At 35.0% G+C, this 22,297-nt stretch overlaps 4 protein-coding genes across 5 annotated transcripts; 1 reads left to right on the plus strand and 3 right to left on the minus strand.

The window, feature by feature from the left end:
• Positions 1 to 455: 455 nt before the first annotated feature.
• Positions 456 to 6,878, minus strand: spef1 (sperm flagellar 1). The gene is made up of 7 exons (XM_065297548.1): positions 6,711 to 6,878; positions 6,143 to 6,254; positions 5,528 to 5,678; positions 5,404 to 5,446; positions 3,504 to 3,570; positions 3,283 to 3,379; positions 456 to 1,263 (listed from the first exon to the last, which is right to left on the minus strand). Exons 1-7 carry the CDS (start codon positions 6,826 to 6,828, stop codon positions 1,150 to 1,152), a joined length of 702 nt encoding a protein of 233 aa, XP_065153620.1. The 5' UTR covers positions 6,829 to 6,878; the 3' UTR covers positions 456 to 1,149.
• A 100-nt stretch (positions 6,879 to 6,978) lies between these two features.
• adam8a (ADAM metallopeptidase domain 8a) lies at positions 6,979 to 13,840 on the minus strand. Its single transcript, XM_065296770.1, has 25 exons — positions 13,751 to 13,840; positions 13,509 to 13,615; positions 13,315 to 13,388; positions 13,127 to 13,205; positions 12,955 to 13,031; positions 12,579 to 12,762; positions 12,281 to 12,346; positions 12,110 to 12,181; positions 11,854 to 12,023; positions 11,608 to 11,689; positions 11,358 to 11,491; positions 10,856 to 11,033; positions 10,515 to 10,604; positions 10,011 to 10,206; positions 9,785 to 9,851; positions 9,470 to 9,638; positions 9,272 to 9,349; positions 8,970 to 9,054; positions 8,745 to 8,862; positions 8,469 to 8,649; positions 8,326 to 8,361; positions 8,190 to 8,237; positions 8,009 to 8,080; positions 7,830 to 7,904; positions 6,979 to 7,741 (listed from the first exon to the last, which is right to left on the minus strand). Exons 1-25 carry the CDS (start codon positions 13,800 to 13,802, stop codon positions 7,706 to 7,708), a joined length of 2,526 nt encoding a protein of 841 aa, XP_065152842.1. The 5' UTR covers positions 13,803 to 13,840; the 3' UTR covers positions 6,979 to 7,705.
• A 591-nt stretch (positions 13,841 to 14,431) lies between these two features.
• znf511 (zinc finger protein 511) lies at positions 14,432 to 18,167 on the plus strand. Of its 2 annotated transcripts, none has more exons than XR_010547030.2 (6): positions 14,432 to 14,682; positions 14,854 to 14,927; positions 15,098 to 15,299; positions 17,376 to 17,500; positions 17,614 to 17,825; positions 17,931 to 18,167. XR_010547030.2 is itself a non-coding variant. In XM_065296771.2 (6 exons), exons 1-6 carry the CDS (start codon positions 14,488 to 14,490, stop codon positions 17,998 to 18,000), a joined length of 849 nt encoding a protein of 282 aa, XP_065152843.1. In that variant the 5' UTR covers positions 14,434 to 14,487; the 3' UTR covers positions 18,001 to 18,167. The 2 variants fall into 2 exon arrangements, 1 of the variants encoding a protein (XP_065152843.1); XM_065296771.2 differs by having other exon boundaries at positions 14,434 to 14,682; positions 17,643 to 17,825.
• Positions 18,168 to 18,819: 652 nt separating this feature from the next.
• On the minus strand, positions 18,820 to 21,467 carry msx3 (muscle segment homeobox 3). The gene is made up of 2 exons (XM_065296772.2): positions 20,833 to 21,467; positions 18,820 to 20,287 (listed from the first exon to the last, which is right to left on the minus strand). Exons 1-2 carry the CDS (start codon positions 21,233 to 21,235, stop codon positions 19,872 to 19,874), a joined length of 819 nt encoding a protein of 272 aa, XP_065152844.1. The 5' UTR covers positions 21,236 to 21,467; the 3' UTR covers positions 18,820 to 19,871.
• Between the last annotated feature and the right edge of the window lie 830 nt (positions 21,468 to 22,297).

A 22,297-nucleotide genomic window follows, 5' to 3' on the forward strand; every position in this document is an offset into this window, starting at 1 on the left:
ACAGGACATTTAAATGCTTTATTTGTAAAAGATTGAAAAATGTTCCAGGAATGCATTATTTTTCAATAAATGCACACCTGACCTGTCAAATGTGTAAGGAATAATTGACCACAGGCCATTGAATTATAAGAAAATAATGCACACCCTATAGGTGCAATGCGGCACGATGCGAAACGTAGTGCTGTTACACCGCGGGTGTGCATTAATTTCAAATATTTCAAAGGACCAGAGTCAATTATTCCTCTTATACCACGGTTACCACAAACATTGCTCTGGTGCCTATTTTTAAGACATTTGACAAGTTAGGTGTGCGGTTATCAGAAATTAATGCATACCCACGGAACATTTCTCAGCCAATCAGAATACAGCATTAAACAGACCCGTGGTATAACTTAAAATAACAACCAGAGTAATGTCTTAGCAATGTCTGCAATAACTGTGGTAGAAGCGTAATAATTGACTCCGGTCCTTTAAATGATTCGATTAAAAAAAAATTTTTTTTTACTTACATATTTCACTGCACTGACTTAATAAATTAACTAATTAAGTGATGTGAAAAGTACTCAAGAGATTTTATGAGCATACAAAGCCATATGTACAGTAGGAAGACGAACAAGTGACAATTAACCATTTTCCATGATGAATGTTGAAATACTTTAATATAAACCTTTTGCTTTAACCTATCATCTAAGGGTTAATGGGGCACACATTTGCGCAGACCCTGATACTGGCAAAGCTTAACAATGCATTAAGTCTTTTGGCATAATAATAACAACACAGTGACCTGCAGTGTAAAAAAAAAAAAAAAAAAAACTGAAACACATAAATTAATCTGTTTTTAATTTCTCTCTTCATTTGTAAGATTTGTCTAAAGAAACACATTAAAAAAATACTTGAATATACTGTTCAATAATTTTCACATAAAACTAAAGCACAAGTGATAATGCAGGTAAGCCATACATTCTCGAACGTTGTCTAAAATAATACAGAAAGGTGAGGCTTTACTGGTGATCTCTTGTGAAGTTTAAGTAAACTGCTAGAGTATGTTGGTCTGTTTGGAAGGACACTGAATTCTGCTGTTATTCTAAGTGCTAGCAAATTATTGGTCAGAAAGATTTTCAATCTAATGAAAATGAAATGCTTTCAAGTTCATGAGGTGTTGTTGCGGGCCTTGTATCTCTCTAAGTGCTTGGTCAGGTCCTCAATGCGAAGATCTTTAAGATGTACAAGGTGCTCCAACCTGTTTACTTTCATCTGTAAAATCTGAAAAAGTAAAACATTTAAAACATATTCAGCCATAGTGATTGTGAGTTTGTTATCATGTTGGTGTTATCAAACCAGGTGCAAGCTAATGATGTCACAATCATTCTTCTGCAACCGTTTCTGCTGAAACATTGAAACATTTCCTTTCTAAGAAACTTTCTTTGTGGCTGATGAAGTATTTGATCATTTGATTTCCGTAAAGTAGACCAATTACTGATAATTATATTCTTTTAATTGAAACAATTGTCAGTATCATTAAATAAAAAATGGCCACATTTATTGTCACACACTTTACTGGTGACAAATATTTGTACTGAACTCACCATGACTTCAAGTTATACTTTGTAATCTTTAATCCATTTCATCAGCAACAGGAAACAAAACGTGTCCTGTAGCCCTTTTTTGAAAGGACAGCACAGGATGACACATTTCCTTTTGCAACATATGCATCTTTTGCCATCTGCCATTGTATGCAAAAGGTGCTCAAACCTCCCCTTTAACTTTTACATTTATGCATTTATCAATCAGGCAATTTTGGCCAAAACACACAACATGTTTTTGTGTCAGGCCGCTTAAACATTTGGAACAATGTTGAAAGTGCAGAGTCTGCATCAGTGGCAGCCTGTGACTCTTTTTTTGAGGGCGCATGATGCAAAGCTCGTCACAACATGTTTTAAACCTGCCATGTCATGTCAAAATATGTGTTTGGCACCTCATGTGCACAATGTGCATCCTGTCAAAATAAGTGCATGCTGCACATGTGTCTAAAGGGTTTATGATAAATGGGACGCTCGCGTTTATACTCGCTTAATCTCATGTGTAATCAAAGTTTAGTGTTAAAGGATTAGTCAATTTTCTTAAAAAAAAATCCAGATAATTTCCTCACCACCATGTCATCCAAAATGTTGATGCCTTTTTTTGTTCAGTCGAGAAGAGATTATGTTTTTTGAGGAAAACATTCCAGGATTTTTCTCATTTTAATGGACTTTAATGGACCCCAACACTTAACACTTAACTCAACACTTAACAGTTTTTTTCAACTGAGTTTTGAAGGACTCTAAATGATCCGAGGCATAAGGGTCTTATCTAGTGAAACGATTGTCATTTTTGACAAGAAAAATAAAAAATATGCACTTTTAAACCACAACTTCTCATCTATCTCCGGTCCTGAAAAGCGCCAGCGCGACCTCACGTAAATGCATAGTGACGTAGAAAGGTCACGTGTTACATATATGAAACGCACATTTGCGGACCATTTTAAACAATAAACTGACACAAAGACATTAATTAGTATCATTCCACATACAATGTCGGAACGGTCCTCTTTCTCCACACTTGTAAACACTAGGGCGTAGTTTCGCGTTCGTCCTCTTTGACCTCTTGACGTGATGACGTATTACGTGAGGTCGCGCTGGCACGTCACAGGACGGGAAATAGACGAGAAGTTGTGGTTTAAAAGTGCATATATATTCAAAAATGACAAGACCTTTATGCCTCGTTTGAGATCGTTTAGAGTCCTTTGAAACTCCGTTGAAAAAAACTGTTAAGTGTTGAGTTCTATTAAAGTCCATTAAAATGAGAAAAATCCTGGAATGTTTTCCTCAAAAAACATAATTTCTTCTCGACTGAACAAAGACATCAACAATTTGGATGACATGGTGGTGAGTAAATTTTCTGGATTTTTTTAAAGAAAATTGACTAATCCTTTAAGTGAGTGTCTTGTGAGTATTTTGTAAACTTTTTTAATCATAAACCCTTTGGGTTTGTGTGCAACAGGCACGTATTTTGACACATGAATCATGATGCACATGGTTCACATGACACTCCCCTCGAAAGAGAAGTCACCAGCCGTCACTGGTCTTCATCAAGTAAGTCGAACTTATACTTGTTTATACTCTCTACACAAGAAGCTAGAATAGGATACAGTTCTTTACATAAAAATATAAAACCATCACCTTTGATTCATTACAGTGGTATGATTAAAATTTTATTTGGTTGATTTGAAATTAAGTTACTTGCCTCAACAGTGTCCTGTAAAGCCAAAATGGCCTGTTCCTTTTCTTCCAGGAGCAATCGCAAGGATGGATCCACATTTGGGCCCAGGTTTGCAGCATTACTAACCAAAAGCACACCTCATAAATACTCAGTCTCTTTAAAAATCATAGTATCGCTCACAGACTTTGAGGCACTTTATCTATTTTAAGGGATTCTGTATGTATTGCAATGCAAAGTGTGAATACCTGACTTTTTCTTCCTTCTTCACAATAGTGGGACTGGTGTGCATAATGTCCATAACCTGGCGATTCTCTGCAAAAACAAAACCAACAAAGGGCAGTCAATGACAGTCAAACATTACTAGACATGCCAACACATGTCAGAGGAAACTGTACATCTCATTGCAGTAAGTGCTGAGTCTTGGCAAAAAGAGCTGCTTCAGAATCCCTTCGGGCTAAATTTAGGCAAGGAGACTTCACCCCCACAAAGACTTCACCCCTCAATTTCCTCTCTCCCTCCAGATGAGTGGTACTCCCCCATACTTTAAGATTTTAAGGCTCATGAGAATTACTTAGCCAGGAAGGCTAAACTAATTAGACTTTATTTAAACCCATTAAACACAATCGGGTCGAAAGGACACACCGACGGGGCACCAGACTAAAGTCCTTTGTGACCTCAGAGCAGGAGAATTTTATTTGGCTCTAAGCTTTAAATCATCAACACCAGCTGTTCTTCACCTTATAAACAGTCCATAAGAATAAAATTACAAGCAAAAAATCAGAAACAATCTAGCCTTTACAGTCCCATAATAGCATCAACTGTCCATGACTTGAGTTTGGTATGAACAAAAAGGCTTTTAGCCACATTTTTGAGCCTGTTGGAAGTGGTATCCTGTGAATAAAGCTTATAAGCAAAACCTTTACCATAATGAAAACAGCAGATTAGATCTGAACTATGACCCCATGGTGATGAGGGGAAACAGTTGATGAATCAATCTCCACTCAGCATAAAATGCTGTGCATTTGGTCTCCAAACATTTTTTGTTTCATTCTAGCACCCATTTATTATATAATTCTATAATTTTTGACAAGCTAAATGAATACTTGACATGATAAAAATGTTCAAAAATCTATTTACTATTTATTGATCCCATCCCCCCATACTTCTTATAGATCACATAACAAATAAAGTTAATAAAAGAAGATAATTCAAGTTATGAAATTAAATGGGGCTCTATTTTATGATGGTGTATTTGTTAGCTAAAAGCCTGATTATATAAACATCACTGACACACTATCTCAAATTAAATGTGACAAACGCCTGCATAAAAAATATTTTGGCACTTGCTGACACCTCACTTGCTAATTTGAAAGTGTGGTTTTCAGCCTGCTGAGACAACTGTTACTATTTTGATATTAGTAATGTGACATCACATTTGATGATCATGGCCCTATGAATGCTTAGTTTCTCAAAACATATAATTATTCCGATATAATTATTCAAATGTAACACATGGGCTGTTAATACAGCATGCAGTAAAACTAAAAGATTACTAACAATCAAAACATAATAGAGATCTTAACACCTTCCCTGCACCAAAAGCTGGTGTGGAATGACAAAACTATATTGACTTCCTCTTTCTTTTTTTTTTGCATGGGTGTTGATTGTGGTAAGCCATTGCCAGTACAGCATTAAGAGTTCGTGAAAAACATTCGATCATTTCCTTCCCTAAATAAATGTGTGCAGATTGATGTTCACAGCAAGCAAAAGCGTCATTTTACAATCAAGGTCAACTAAGGACTGCATATAATCCAGCAATAAATGACCCACTTTAAGATAGAATAAACTTGAATTTGGTTGCATTTCTGCCAAAATAGCTTATATGTATGATATTCCATCATGTAAGCAAAGTCAACTGTAAATGTGTTACATCATTTATTTCATTTATTTTTGCCTTGTTTTAACCATCTGGGCTGTGTTTGGATGACTAGATGTCTTTCAAAGTTTCAAATGCAAAATCCCTTGCTGGGATAATGCATTGAGGTTATAAAGGTGTTGCAGATCTATGTGGTTGTTTTTTCACATCTTATTTCACAATCACTTTTAGTGGAGATCTGGACATGGGTTTGGTCCTACTTAGTCTACCTGATTCCGGTTGTCCATTTGTAATGCTGTAATATTCCAAGTCCTATAAAAAAGGATAAAACAATGTAAAAAAACGACTAATAGCAAACACTCTAATATTAAAACAAGCACACACACCACACACCTGTATGCCTTCCAATAGTTTTCCTGCTTTCCTCTCCTCTATCTTCTCTCTCAGAGAGCACAGAACTGGTTCAATGTAGCCCGCTGTGCTGACAACTATCTTCTTGACTGTGTCCAGAGGTACATTGAAGTTGAGCTTGGAGAAAACTTTTCTGAAATGAGAACATTGTGTAATCTTGTTAATTCTGTAAAACAAAATCTGTTGTCTTTGTATGTCATTTGTATGTCATGCCCTGCGATGGACTGGCCATCTATCCGGAGTATTCCCTGCTTGTGGCCCAAGATGCTGCGACAGGTTTCAGACCTTTCACAACCCTGCAAATTTCAAGTGGGTTTGGAAAATGGTTGGGATGGATTTGTATGTCAATTTTGCATGTCATACAACAAGTCATAACTACTGTACCATCAACATATGATGCTCTAGTCTAGGTAGATAGCTTACTATGTTTAAGATTAAATGTTCAGCTGGAGATCTCAAGTTCCCCACTGTTACTGCTAAGGTGTAATGTCACATTCTTGCAATCCTCTGGGAATGTGTGAAGCGACATGAGGGGGTCAGATAAGCATTGCGATGTTTGCGTTAGTGTCTGCGTGGAGAACAAATAAATACACTTGCCTGTTCAGAGTGCTCCAGTTACACAGCTTCTGTTGTGTGGAATGTGCGGATGTGTAGTTGTGCAGATCCACTAATTTAGGGAAGAAATGCTTCACAACTTCTGCAGCCATAACTGCATATTAAAATTGTTAAAATAATCATTCACAAACTTATTTAAGTTACAGCTAAACTGGTAATCATACTATAATAGTATTATAATTTAGTATTTATTATTATTATTATTTATTATAATATATAGAATTTACTGTAGTATTTATTATAGTAAACTGCAGTACAATTCCTATACTATAGTAAATATTAAAATATACTATAGTATTTATTTTAGCAATTTACTGTAGTTGATAGGCTACTACAGAGTATTATAGTAATTAGACTAGCCTATACTTTTATTACAGTATATAACCATTTACTATACAGTTTACCATAATAAATACTAAACATTATGGCATACTAGTGACATTATGTGAGTAGTGTAACATAAAAACGTACGAACTTTATCACTACGGTCAAACAGCATTAAATGTATCAGTTATAGTATTGTGAACTCTTTAATTTTGTTTCACATTACCTCCATCGCTAAAATCTCTCGCTATGTTGCGTTTTGGTCTGGAAAGTGGTATTTTGTCTATCCACGCGTAGAGGTCTTGCAAAGTTTCTCCCGCTATTTGGTTAGACCCATCCATCATTTTATAAAAGCTTTGTTGCGTTACTTTTAACTATTCTTCAGGTAGTATTGTTTGAGTCGTTACTAGGCAACTGCAAAACTACAGCGCGCGACAGAGGTCATCTGGTTTATTAAGCGATTCAAAATATCTTGAATAAACCATAACTGTACATTAAGAGAAATGTATAAAAACCTTTATTATAGTAAACAACTAAATCATTTAATCAATATTATAGTTTACGATTTACAGACAGTAAAAATCAGACCAGCTGAGAGCAGTGCAAGTTTGAAGGTACACATTGAAAATAAAGTACACATTTTTGCCCTTGTCTGTGGGTACAAAAATACAACCACACACAGTAAACTCAACAACAAATGAATACGAAACCAACAGTATAAATAACACAAAATGCAAACAAAAACCGAGAGTATTTACTGCTGCTGCCTCCTAATTTATGCGTGAAATCCAGTCCTTCTATTCAATTTACAAAAGTGCATTACATTTACGGTGACGTCATAAGGTGTGTAAAAGTACCCTTGAACCATTGAACTTTAAAATGACATTTTAGGTACATTTAAGAAACGTTTCTTGTCTTGATGAGAGGCAACTTGATGTGTAATCATAAGGAATGACTTACTGATTATTTGACTGTACAAATATGCTACAAGTTACATTGTTGGAAAAAAACATAAAATCAATAATTAAGAGAACAAAACAAATAAAATAGAATAGAAATTTCATACAAGTCGTACCATGATAAGACTTTACAGTAGAAAATTGCAGTTTTCTAGATTAACTCATGTTTATTCATACCACATACAAGTGTATAAAATTTCCCTGTTTTGCATACCAAGCTTCTCCTGAAGCTCTCAATGATTCAGACTAACTCAAATCAGAGTCATCTGGGCCTGGCAGGAGGTTTTAGTGCTACCTTCTGTATTAGATGCAAAAACAAAACAAAAAACATTTAGTAATTTATTCACAACTACATACAGTATGACTACACCTTTAAAAAAAATCACCTGAGGTGGAGAATAAGCAATTTGTTTCCCTGTGGGTTTTGCAGGAGGCACTGGAGCTGGTTTTGCCTTAGCCACCTGTTAGTGCAAACAAAAAAGTCATAATAGCATTGGATTAAATTTATGGGATGCTATATGTAGAGTAAATTGTTTAAGTAAATGTTGAATCAATTGCCACTTACCGGCTTGGGTGTAAGTGGAGGTAAAGGTTTTGATGGAGGTAGTGGTTTAGATGGTGGAAGCAGTGGTTTTGTCTGAATCAAAATGTAAAAAAATGTGTATTCTTACATGTAAAATTGATGTATTTTCATGTCAGTAATGTAATGAAGTTATCAATAGCAGTTAATATTGACAAGGCCTCACCTGAACAGGATGAATGGAAATGGTAGAATGTGCAACAGGTTTCATAATCTAACAGAATATAGAATTATAAGTCAATTTCCATTAAAAGAAGAATAAAATCAAATATTTCCAATAAGTATTGTTTGAGATTTTGTACCTGTTCTGTCCTGGTTTGTGGCGGTTGATTCGGAGGCTGTGTGTGGGAAAGAAGAAGTATGATTCATGTTTCAATATGACATACTTTTATCATAAAATGAAAATGTTTATAGTTTGAAGCACAAACTGAATGAATAAGGTTACCGATGGTGCTGGTCTGCTGGGTGCAGCTGGAGTATAAAGAGGTTTGCAGTACACAGTTGCAGATGACTCAAGGAATGCTGGTTGACCAATGCGTGGTTTTATGTATTTGGGGCTGTTTTTTGCACTGCCCGGTTGGAATGCTGGATTGCACTGGCCTGAGGAGTTGGTGTCCTTCAAAGACCTATTTGAAGATTAAAATAAGACATAAATTCATATTAATAGCATTGTAATATCAAACTAATATTTGATGATTCTTATTTTTGAAAAGACCCATACGTTCTCTTTGTAAATGTTGCTTTTTTGTTTCTGCACCAGAGCAGTACTCCGATGATGATAATGACCAGCCCCAAGACGACCACAAATGTGACTATACCAATTATCATAGCATTTTTCACTGTAAAATAAAATTACACGTCATCAGTTCTGTTGCTCATAAAAATGGTCGAAGACTGGCTCATTCAGATTAAATAAAGTAAGACTAAAGGGAGGTAAATTAATTACTTTTTGAAAGGTCTGAATATTTGACATCACAGTGAGGTGGTGCCCAGCCTGGATAACAGTGACACTTTCTCTCATGGTTACACACCTTTAAGATATAAGTCAGTAACAAACTTTAAATGCAATTTACATGCGTATAATCCTTTGACAAAACATCAGAAATCTCAAATGTACAAAAAAAAAGAATAAACCTCTAAACAATCTGATTTGTAAATATTTCACACAAACATTACAGTATGTTTTCTCATAATTCTACCAGTATAAATATAAACACTATCACAGAGATTTGAATTAAAACTACACACCCCACGGCCATTGCATTGGTCAGAACAGTTCTCATTGCCATATATACTAATGTCCTTGCAAAGACCAGTAAAGCACACCTGTTGGTAATACATAAAAATAATGTTTGGTACATTTTCTATATTTTAAGGAATCATTAAAAAAATTACAGAGAGCAAAGTCATCAGTAAAGAAGACAATGCACTCTATTAATTACTTGCCTTATTTAAACCACATTTTGTGCCTGTTGGAACCATTGCTAAGTCTTCTGTTGTTGACTGGTCATCCACCATGTAGCAGGTTTTTGATCTCACGGATACAAATTTTTTCCTATTTGTTATGGGGAACTCTTTTCCACCGAAACAGTATATTTTTCCACATTTCATGTGCCTGTAGATTGTGACATATTCTTGTGTCATTTAAAACAAAATGTTGCAAAACAGGTAGATCAGAGAATAATTAAAAGTTTCTTGTTTAAAAAGTACTATTTTGCCATCAAAACAATTTGTTTTCATTATAATGTAAATTACACTTACTCATAACTCTTGGAAGTTCTGTCTATTACATTGTAAGTGAAGCATGTATCATCATCAACCTCAGCATCTACGTAACACATTACGAGATTGATGTTATTTTAAGTGACTTCTCAATTCTAATTTTCTCATTAAACATTGTTCCTTTAAAAAAAGCTAATAAAAGAGCTCTAAAATGAAATTTGTAAATGCATAGAAATTAACCATTTGCAACAAGTGAAAACAGTACCTGATCCCCACAGCATTTTGCATTGTTCCCTATGTGTGGGGCATTGTCCATTGTAACAGTAACCCTGATTAAAATTGCAGGGCAGTCCATTCATTTTATAGTCATCTTTGGGACAGAAGGCTGAATCTCCTGTACAGTACTCATCTAGATCACAGTCATGTGCACTTTTTCTGCAAAGATCGCCTGATTGCTTTAACTGGAAGAGAGGATGAACAAGAGTCAAATTAGGATTTCACATTTTTGTTCAGCATTAACAGTGTTTCAAAGACATATGTAGACACTTTTTATATACTGTATGACTCTCTATTGGTACTCCTGCCTTTAAATAGAAAAACAATCACCAACAGGCAAAGCCTTGGGGAAAACTCACTGTAGCTTTTTTGCATTATTTGCATTTATATGCTTCTTTTGTACTTTTATACATACTTTACAATCACTTACAAACCTTGAGACATTAAGCAGATGATTTTACTTACAAAAGTATAGAGAACAACAAGAAGATACCTGGCAATTGTGACAGCATTCCCCATATGCACAATGGGAACCTTTGGTCAGCTGACAGGTGGAGGCATTGCAGCAAGGATTCTTACATTCCTGAAATGATATGAAATCAAAATGTTTCGGGTCAGCAAAATGTTTTGTTAGAGCATATGGTGCCAAACAGCACTAAAAAAACACTAAAAGAGGTCCATTGGCTTTTAATGTTTAATGCACTGAAAGTTCTTCCTCTTTGATTATGAGCCAGTGAACTACTTTTAGTGCTATTTGGAGTGTATAAACAGTTTAGTGATGTCATGCTTAAACCTAAGTTGCCACAACTGTGAATTTTTAAGACTATGACAAACCTCAACTGTTCCGCAGTCACACTCTTCCCCCTTTTCTACAAAAGCATTTCCACATACTGGGCCACCATATATTTCGCTCTCATTTGGCGTATCCAGAAGACAGCTGCTGTCATAGTTCTGCAAAAAATTCTTCAAGGATGTTTGACTACAAGTGCTGAAGGAATCTGGTAAGTCAGACCTGTAAAAAAATGTAAAGGCCAATTCACACTGGTGCAACAACAACAAACACTAACAAACCCCAACATTCTAAAGGCTCATTTACTTTGATCCAACAACTGCCAACCGGGGATTCACAATGACCCAACAGACTCTGTTGGATTAGTGTGAATTGGCTTTTAAATAAAGGTGAATTACAATGTTGGGAAACATAATTTTTACACTTCCCAAACACACTGGAATTTAAAGTTTATGTTCACAGATAAGCTTATATTGATTTAGTGTTTCTAGTGTCACTGCTTAAATGTATGCCAATGTATTGTAAAGTGTTTTTAATTAGCCTTACCCAAGGGACTCTGCCATGATGCAGCCACTGGCAGAAGAACACCAACAGGCTTGATTATCGTGTGACATGCCCAGGTTATGTCCCATTTCATGAGTGATAGTAGAAGCCACAGCAAGGGGATTTTCACTTGTGTCCTACATAAAGACAAACATATCAAAAACATATTTCACAAAAACTAAAGTTTAATTTCAAACTGATTCAGATCAACATGAAAAGCGTATTTATTTAGCTAATTTACTCATAGACACACCTGATTCACAGCACCAGATGATTGAGTGCACATAGCATTCATTGTAGCCAACCCAATCGTGGATCCCTGAAAATCTATACCACTGAACAGAAAAAGAGATTTCAAACCATTACATTTCTTTAGAAACAAAAAATATTTTTTCTTCAACTAAACTCTGGCTCCGGGTTAGACATTTAAATGAACAGTGATCGGTGCATGGTATTCTCAGCACAGAAAGGAATTGGGATGTTAAGTTACTGTACTCACGTAACAAAATGGGCATTGTCATGCTTCTTTCTGTTGATAAGGTCTGCTTGACGCCATCTTAAGAAATTCTTTAGAGTCTCCTCTGGTTTAGGATCGACATCGATCATGTTTCCATTAGACCAAATCTCAAGCCCAACCAACCTGACACGTATGTTTAAAGGCCGGTAAAGCTGCATATGAAAAAATAATTTATATATATAAAATCACATATGAAACTTCACACAATAGACATTAATAAGAGACCAATATAACCAACCTTGTCCACGTGGTTTGCGACCAACATCATTCTTTCTTCAATTTTCTTTAAATTTCTTCCAAACTTTATGTACTAAAGAGAAAAGTACATTTACATTTTATATATAATTACATTTGTATAATTATAAACATATATAAACAAATACATAACAGCAGTAAACCTCATTCATACCTCCTGATGATCAACAACCAAAACCGTCTCAACAATCCACTGTCCATCAGTGGGGGCTTTATTTCTCTGAGAGACAAAAAAGTGAAGAAATTTTTATAAAGCTGGAGATTTTTACACATTGCCCATAATGTTGAAGCACAAATTAATGTAAATGTTTAATTTGTGAATACAACTAAACAATATTCTGATTCATTTTATTCTCGACTATGCAAACCATCACCAAAATACATATATTGTGTAAAAAGACTAAAATCATTAGTGGAGGTTTAATAAATGATATTAGAATTGTATTAATTACCATATCCTTGCTCTTATACAGCCCACTGAACCGTGGGCCAAGGTCAAAGACTGTGTCATTAATGTATCCAAAGGCCCCCTGCTTGGTCCTTAAATGCTCTTGTTTAAAAATAGCATGGTTCCCATCCACAGATTCTTCTAGGGGCTCAATTAAGTAAACTTGCTTTTCTGCTCTCAAAAACCCACTACAAAACAAAGATACAATGTTTGAAACATCACACAAAATACGAATGTGATTTTTAAACATATCTTTGAATTTATCAAATGTTACAGGCACATTCTTCTTAGATCAACATCGATACAATCCGCTGTTCTGGGGACAAATTAGGTTATTCATTTCTTAACAAAAGTAGCTTAACATAAAAATATTGCCTTACTGCATCCCAGAGCATAGACCAACACTGACTGAAGAATCATTTATGTCATGAATGGATCCCTGGTAGTAGCAATGGTCCTGAAATGTGCAAAATACAATAAATGTACATTTACATAATTAAAATAGCATACTGTGTACGGCAGATGTAAGGGTATTTTAATAATTTAACATACAATGTTGCCTGAAGAGTTTGTCTCTGAAATCCCATCCTCTGTATAATGTGACAATGTGTATTGTTCTCCTAAAAGGTCCCTGCGATGAAAAACATAAGACTAAGTTTAAATACCAAAAGGCATTTTATGAATTTATCTTAACACTTTACAGCATGAGTAAGTTAGTTTTTTATTCATGATTCTCTTACTTATTTTTGTGCAAAGAAATTGTGAAGTTTCTTCCATCGACAGCCAATGCATATTCAAGTTTTTCAGGATATGTCTAACGGAAAGAAAGCACGTATACATAAAAATAAAAGTGAATTTTCACAATCACCTACATTTGTCACGATATACCAATACGATTTAAATCTAGAAATTGTTATACTAAAAACTAACGGACCTTAAGAGTAGAAGCGCTCCTTCTTGTTCGTTCTTTCAGTGCCTGAGGTCGAACAACATCATAGTGCATCACATGAGGTAAAACTGGATTCACTGCCTCAAGAGTTTCTAAACAAAGGATGAATGAACAATTGTTCAGCATTGTCTAATTAGTTAAAAACTTTTTAATGTTAATACATTACTCAGACGTGCAATGATAAACGGATCGCAGAATACAAAATATCTTCAATCTGTTTCGCTCACCCCATGTATAAATAAAAGAAAAGAGTGATATAAATAATCCAGTGTATTGCATGGTTATGTCCAGTGACACTTCTCGTATGAACTCGTGGGCATCTATGGGAACTCGACTACTTAAAACTTAAGGCCACGCCTCGGTTATCCGCTAAATTAGCATAAAAAGATCACAACTTCCTCCCTGTAAGAGCAAGCTGGTCAATGAGTCAGGGCCTTGTAAATGATTTAAGATTTTCATAGAAAAATATAGATGTCTTTTTTTATTATTATTTATTTTCTCATTACTTATTTAGCATTACTGTTAAGGTTAATATTATACAGATGTATTTGTTGAAAAACAAATCACCCGCAAATGTTTTGAACATCCTTCAATTATAGGCCTATGTGTGTTCACAGATAATTATTTGTAAATGTTACATAATTAATTACTTTTAAAAGTGTGTGATGAGTGAACTAATAGTAAGAGTCTTTAGATTTCTGCTGACATCTTGTGGTTATGTTATGCAAGTACAATTTTGTTCCTTTTTCTTCCTATGGGGGTGTTTTATAATTATAATCTACGCCGATATTTATATTCTCATTTTTGTTGTGGAAGACTATAAAAAAAAAATTTTGTGAACACACTAAATATAAACGTTTTGCATGTAAATCCTAGCTGACGCGTGCCGTCATGTGACTTTTATTTTGAAACACGTTTAACACGGAACGAGACGTAAACTTCATTTCATTGAGTATTTGACATAATGCTGCAGCCTGAGTTACTTGAACTTTTGGCTTCTAATACACCAAGAATTCTTGCAGATAAAATACCCGTAATTCAAAACAGGGATTCCGAATGGACTGCATTTCACCATAAAGAAATAGGGGACGAACGAGATTCACCTTTTAGATTCAGACCTGAACGTATCCGCGTGGCTATCGAAGATGAATATTTTGAAGTAGGTTAAAGCCAGAATATTAAAGGGCGTTTTGATGAAAATTATGTGCCTTATATTTAGCAACAATTGCACGTTTTACCCGTAATGTGTTACTTAAGAACGTGTTATTACTTTACGATGGTGATTTACCTAATATCCTGAGCTCTCAATGTTCCTAATGTTTGTCAACAGGATGGTGACGTACATCGACACATGTATCTACAGGATGTCGCAACGGCATTTGCAGAAGATTACCAACCTCCGACGTAAGTGTCCTAAGTGATGCCCCTTTGCACCATTAATAGGCTTAAGAGTAAGCCATTTAAGGCTTTATTATTTAAAATATAATATCATTATGACAATTACATAAAACTAAATTGATTAAAAACAAGTTGAACAGAGCTAATATGTCAATGTCTTATCCTTCTTCATATAGCATCTCTGAATTCAGATGCCATATTGCTGGATGCAAACAGTTCTTTGACACACTAGAAGGGTACGAGCATCACTACAATGCCTTACATCGCAATGTGTGCTCCAGCTGCAAGCGCTCATTTCCATCAAACAGACTCCTGGAAATGCACATCTTGGAGTGGCATGACTCTCTTTTCCAGGTCATGGCAGAGAAGCAGTGCATGGTAATGTCATTACCAACATGTTGCGTCTTGGATTGGTGTGGTCACTTTATTTACAATAGCTTGTGAAGATTCTTAAACTATAAATGTAAAGGTTCCTAGAAGGTTCTTTGTTGGCCTGTGTGGTTCCATAAAGACCTTAGAATTAATTTCTGATTAACAAAAGGTTAAAAAGAAATTGTTCTGTTAAGAACATTTGACTGAAGTGTTGATTGAGAAAAACAAAGGTTGTTCTATGGGATCACAGCAAAAAAAAAAATGTTTTAGAGTGTATATGTCAGACTGTTAGTTTGTTACATTTATTGTAAACAAAATTAACATATTTAAAATATTGTTGCAATTTGTTCCAATGATTTTAAATATAGGTGCTTTAGAATGCCATAGAATAATAATTTTTGGCTAAATTGTTTCATAAAGAAACCTTTAATGTCTGAAGAACCTGTTTTATAAGTGTTGTGAAAAAAGATTCTTCAAATTCTAAAAAGGTAAGAAAAAAATGATTCCTTAAAAAGACCTTTGACTGAATGGTTCTTTGTGGGAACCAAACATCTATGACATCGCTGTGAATAACCTTTTAATGCACCTTTATTTTTAGGAGGGTAATTGATAATGTTTCAGTATGATTTTATTCATTCCCGATAACTAAGTGAACTAGGCTTTGTTCAAAAAACTATTTCATTTGTGTCACAGCACATCATTGAAATCTTATATGGAATCTTATATGAAATCAATCAATTTATTGGGTACAATGTAAATAATTATTTACTGTCTTCATTTTTTTTTTATTAGCTGAGATTTACAAGTCATTTCAACTTACTATTATTTATCTTGACTAGAGATGAGTTGTTATAACTTAGTACTCATTAATAGACATAAAATATACCTTAAAGGTGCAGTGTGTAGATTTTAGCGGCATTAGGCAGTGGGATTGTGAATTGCAACCAACGGCCCAGTCCACCCTTTTAACCGAAATACATAGAGAAGCTACGGTAGCTGCCAAAAGACAAACATGTTGTTGTACAGTAGTGATAAAATACGCTCTGTACAGTAGTTTGTCCGTTTAGGGCTACTGTAGAAACATGGCGGCACAAAATGGCGACTTCCATGTAAGGGGACCCGCAGTTTATGTAGATAAAAATAGCTCATTCCAAGGCAATAAACACATAACAGTTCATTATGTAAGGTCTTTGATAATGTAGTTTATATAATATAATGTATATTATATTGCATTTCTGTCAAGAGATCCTTCTTAAAGTTACACACTGCACCTTTAAAGGGATAGTTCACCCAAAAATGAAAATTGTGTCATAATTTACTCAATTATATATTGTTACAAACCCGCTTAAATTTCTTTGTTGTGATGTACACAAGGGAAGATATTTTGGAAAATGTCTGTAACCAAACTGTTTGTGGACCCCATTTACTTCCATAGTAGGAAAAAAGAATACTATGAAAGTGAATGGGGTCCACAAACGTTTTTGTTACAAACATTTCTCAAAATATCTTCCTTTGTGTTCATCATAACAAAGAAATTTAAACAGGTTTGTAACAACACAAGAGTGAGTAAATGATGACAGAATTTTCATTTTTGGGTGAACTATCCCTTTAACTTCATTTTATAAGTTGTAGCAACTCTTCGCTTGTCAAGAAAAATTATAGGAATTTGAAATTTTACTGTGTCTGGGAAAATACAGCATCGTTCTGTTGTTTTTGCACATACTTGCCACAAATGTTTTTCTCAGATATTTCTCTGTCACTTGTAATATTCTATAAAAGGCTAACAAAGGCTTAAAATGCAAACAAAGCCTTATTTCTATAACATCATAACTCTACTATGCATTTACACAGAAAGGAATGAGACCAAACATTTTATCTACTATGCAAAATGCTGACACCTACTGGTAAAATGGATTGGATGCAGTGTGTGTGTCAATAAATATTTCAACAGTTGTGAAAGAAGAATACTGGTAAACTTTCCCCGTTCTGCGCACATACACCATGTGTTTGAACAAACAAATCACATTTAACTCAATTTTCTTAAATGTTTACTGATTGTATTCTGTTGATATTACGTTTCAGTATGAGTGCTTGGTTGAGGGTTGTGGACTGAAATTCAAAACCACGAAAGAGAGGAAAGATCATCTTATTAAAACACACAGCTATCCAGCAGACTTCAGATTTGACAAATCAAAGAAGATTGGAAGGTTTGATATTATTGCTGAACTTAAGTTATGGTGCATTTAACAAAAATGAAACTCCTATTTTTAGTTATAAACCGGAGCTTATTTCTAGATTTATCCTTTTTTTCTCCAAAAAGTAAGCATTTCATACTGTGTGATACAACAGAATACGAGAAAAAAAGAATCCAAAACAGAAGGATGCACAAATGGAGGTTTGTGAAACAGCAGCTAGTCAACCAGAAAGCTCCGAGTCAATGGACTTCTCTCTGACCCCAGACACAGAAAGCCTGAAGACTTTAGAAACGGATCCAATGAATACAGTCAATGCAAAGCCACAATATTCATACAGGTGGGTGGATTCATGATTGTATATTACGTTTATAATTAAATGTAATGTTCCTGTAGGTTTTCAGAACTGTCACAGCTATCTATTTTAATTATCATCTTTTTCCAGAGTTCCGTCATCCATTTGCTTTGGTCATGGCTCGCTCAGAGGGTTTAGAGGAAAAAGAAGGAAGAAGTAGGCCAAGTCTTTTATTAAAGGAATACAATATATCTTGTGTTCGCATGTTTGGTAAAAATAACTGTTTACAGACCAGTATTTTTGTAATAAAAGTTTCGTAAAGCAACATTTCAAATTAATCTGTCCCCTTTGTATATTGGATGGGTTAATAAAATCCAGAACAATTCAGTCATTTTTAAAGAAGTTTTTAAACCAAGAATAATGTCTTAGCAAAATGTCATAATATTTTAATATTAAATCTTTTAAATATATTTTATTGATGGAGTTCTTAAGAGTTTATGTGCTTCCAACGAGGGCGCAAATTGATTTCTCGATTTTTGTTTTGTTTGCGATGCTGAAGCTACAAGTAATGAGAGGAATTGCAACGACTATATATCAGATTAGTTTTATTTTGTTGCAATAAATATAGCTTATGAAGTTTTCATGCTACACGTGCTGACCTTGGTTAATTAATTTGGCGGCAATAATGTTTAACGTAAAACTTGAAGTTTTTATTTATATTCTGTATAACTTTAATATTTTTTTCCGTGACTACTGAAAGAATTAAACCTGTACCATATAGGCTACTCTAGTGCATTTTGCGCTATTTTCTTCCTTAAATTTCTTATATTTCAAATACTGTCGGATCCTTGAAATATTTAACTATACGAAACAGCTTAGTTGTAACAATAAAACAGGAAACTTTGGTATAAAGGGTATGAAAAAAGGGAACAAGAATATAAAACAATTAAAAAAAAAACATTTTGAGGATTAAGTTATATTGTTTTCATGAATTTTGTTTTCAACATCTTAGTAATGACAGTGTACATATTAGTCTCTGTGAGATTTATTGTTTTTTAATGCAAAAGATTATTTTTCTAATTTGTATGTACATATAAAATATACAATAATTTACAGAAGATACATGTAAACAGTGTATAAATATCAGCAATCCTATTTGCAATTTATTCAAAAAGGGAATGCAAAATCTGTAAAATATACGTGTATTTACAATAATAAATCTAGAGATTAATCTTACAGTCTAGCAAACTAGCATACATGTAGCCTATTTAAGGGATTATTTCTAAACAGGTGAGAAATCAAACACAGGCCAAAATGCTCTATAAACCAACAGAATGAAAAAAATAAACTATGGTTCGGGAGTAGGCTAAATGTAAAGTAAATTATGGGATAACGGCCATACTAAAAAACCAATGAAATATGCAACGTAGTTTAAACTAAATTGGGTATTGTCAAATTGTTGACATCAAAAATAAATCTGTTGGCAGTGTACATTTAAAAAATGATAGCTGGGAACAATCTGTGTAAAAAGATAGGCTACAATATTTTTGGTTTTCATAAAGAAACGACATGCAGGCCTATTTGTTTGAATAATGTCAAATGTACTGTCCATTTAGTGCCGAATTAGCTTATAGCCAAATAGTGGAAATTTCGTAGTAGAACTACGTAGTAGAACTAATAAAAAGAAATTGTATTTTAGTGTTATATTCTGACCATGCTATTCACAACTCAATAGTTGTTTTCGCGCACGTCGCGCATCAACAAGTGACGCTGTCCTAAACTTTTCTAAATATAGCCTACGTAGAAATAATCTCTTGGAAATAAGGACAAAAAAGACACACATTTGTATGTCTGCATTGTTTTAAATTACAAAATAAAGTATTGGGGGAAGACACATTGCACTCTTTTTCTAGGCTTTTTCTAACGTTGAAATCCAATTCTGGAATTAATTTGGCATAAACTGTGTAGATGACAATGCATTACTTTTTAAGTTGGATATTAGATGAAGTTCTTAAAAAAGAACAGAATTGCTATTTCACTCATCTTTTGACTGTCAGACAGTGAATTATATGAAAAACGTGCTTCGTCGGGTTAAGACAAATAATACATTCCGTAAGTCACTGGCCCACCAAAAAGTCCTGGGACGGGTAACGCAGGTCTAGGGAAGGAACTGGACGGTCCGTAGAGGGATGGAGAACCAACATGTGTCCCTAGTGGGAACGGAAAGGCGAACGCTGGTAGTAAGGGCTTGGTTGCAAGTTTCAGTTTCTCCAACTCGGCCTCTTGCAGTCTTTTTGCCTTTGCCCGTCTGTTTTGAAACCAAATTTTAACTTGAGTCTCGGTAAGATTAAGTGAATTGGAAAATTCCGCTCTTTCTGCAATGGAAAGATACTGTTTTTGACGAAATTTTCTCTCCAGAGCAAGCAACTGCGAGGTGGTAAACGGGGTCCGCGGTTTTCGGTTGTTCTTGTGTTTTCTGAGGGTACACGGGGGTGGACTTGAGTGTCCTGCAAAAAACATAAAACAAATGCATGTAAGAATGACTGTTACATGTTTGTTGCCTTAACAATCCATATAATAGATGCTATCTAATGTTTCACACTTTGTTTTTAGCATTATCAGGAAACAGATTTTATAATTGACATTATAATCCGCCTATACTTTTAAGGTCCACATTTTAAAGTCTGATTTGAATTCAAATGCATCCTTGTAATATATCAATTCTTTAATATCTTTAATGAATACCTTGATATTATTATAAAAATGAAAGGACATGCCCTAAAAGTAACAACTTTAGATTTTTCCTTGTGGATACACAAAGGTGGTTTGAAAAAAAGCACCGTGCCACACATGACATTGGCTGTAATTGTCATGCAGAAAATTACAACTTGTACTATATCTAGATAAGCTTTATTTTATTTATATATAGGTAATGGATCATCGTTTGTAGTAACCAGTAAATTTGCGTTTTAACATCTTTATAAATGTCATGCGTAAATGCATTAAAGTGCCAAATTACTGACAGGATTCCCTTCTGATTCTGAACACTTACTTGGCGGAGAAGTGTACGAAGTTGTCTGAAACCAGCCCGACTGTCCCTTGTTAGTAAGTTCCTCCATATCTCCTCCCTTGCAGTCGGATAAGTTGGAGACGCTCTCGTTTGGGATTTTCCTATCTGCGTAAAGAGCCATGGGCGAGAGCCTCAGTCTCTCATCTGCACCAGATGTCGGAGATATAATACCCGATTCAGATGATGTGTATAAAGTCCTTGTGTTCGTTCTGTCTGATATTAAAGACTCCACACTGAACGGAAGACTCAAAGTTTTGCTTTTACATCCTTTGACAGGCGCTTTATCGTTGTTCCGAGCCTCTTCTTTGTCCGCGCTTCTGCCGTCCTGTAGTTTTCCTTCTTGTGGCTCTTGAACAGAATTCATCATGGATGATGAAGGGGCCATACAATAAGAGTCGTCCTGAATTTACTTGTCCAACACTGCTTTCCTTTTCTGCCGTCGCGCTTTTGCGACGCTTGCCTCGCTCTCCAAACCGTACGCACTGCCTGCTATAAACTTCCAAAAGTTCTGTTTTTTTCTCAGCCGCCCTCCAATCGGCTTGACATTTCACCCACATGACTTTCCGCGTGCTCGTTGTGATTGGCCAGCCCAGTTTCTTTGAGACGTCACAATGATTTTGAAAGAAATGTTGCATGGTTAATCATACTTGTCTTGCCGAGGTGGTTTATTGATTGCTCTGGGGGCTCCAGTCTTGGAGGCAAGGAGCCATTTGAGAAGTTTTGTTGCAATTAACCAGAGGGGATGTCTGTATACTGGGCCTCCGTACTCATTAACTGAACGCTTATTGAAAACATACAGCGAAACAAACCACTTCCTTGATTTTTTTCTAATTTTGTTTAGATTTTCCTTTATAAAACGCAAGTGGACATTACTTAAATAAGTTAAATGTTCTGTGTTTTAAATATATATTGATCCTATAGAGTTTGGCCATATCATAATTATATAGGCTAGTATTTTTTATTCACCACTAATTTTGTAGACGTTGTAGATATAAAACACATAACATTATTATGTTCCGAATTATGTCCGCGTAAAACACATGAGCTAAAAAATGTAAATTACATACGTAGGCTAAAAATTAAACCATGGTCAATAACAAAAACAGCTCTCAACGGGTTCACAGTGACGCGGCAAAACGATGTGACTGAATTGACGATGATTTTGTCACGCTGCATTAAAGCAATTTAAAGCTTGTCTTGGCCCTTTAAGACTGCAAAAAGCCTCCATTGAGGCGCAACTGGCAACCCCTCACCGTAAGTCAAAGCATTTCATAACGCAGACAAGCCCTGTTTTGGAAGGCGCCAGTCTCGGCGAGATCAAAAAGGAAGCTACCTCAGGGAGAATATGCAACAGTTAACTCCACTTAACCAATTGTCCTCGAAGAGTTTAATGTCAAGGCAATAGCCAGAGGGCAATCAGTTCCCACAGACAGCGTGCACTACTCTG

This window comes from Paramisgurnus dabryanus, chromosome 20, assembly GCF_030506205.2.
Source record: "Paramisgurnus dabryanus chromosome 20, PD_genome_1.1, whole genome shotgun sequence".
Lineage (NCBI taxonomy): Eukaryota > Metazoa > Chordata > Actinopteri > Cypriniformes > Cobitidae > Paramisgurnus > Paramisgurnus dabryanus.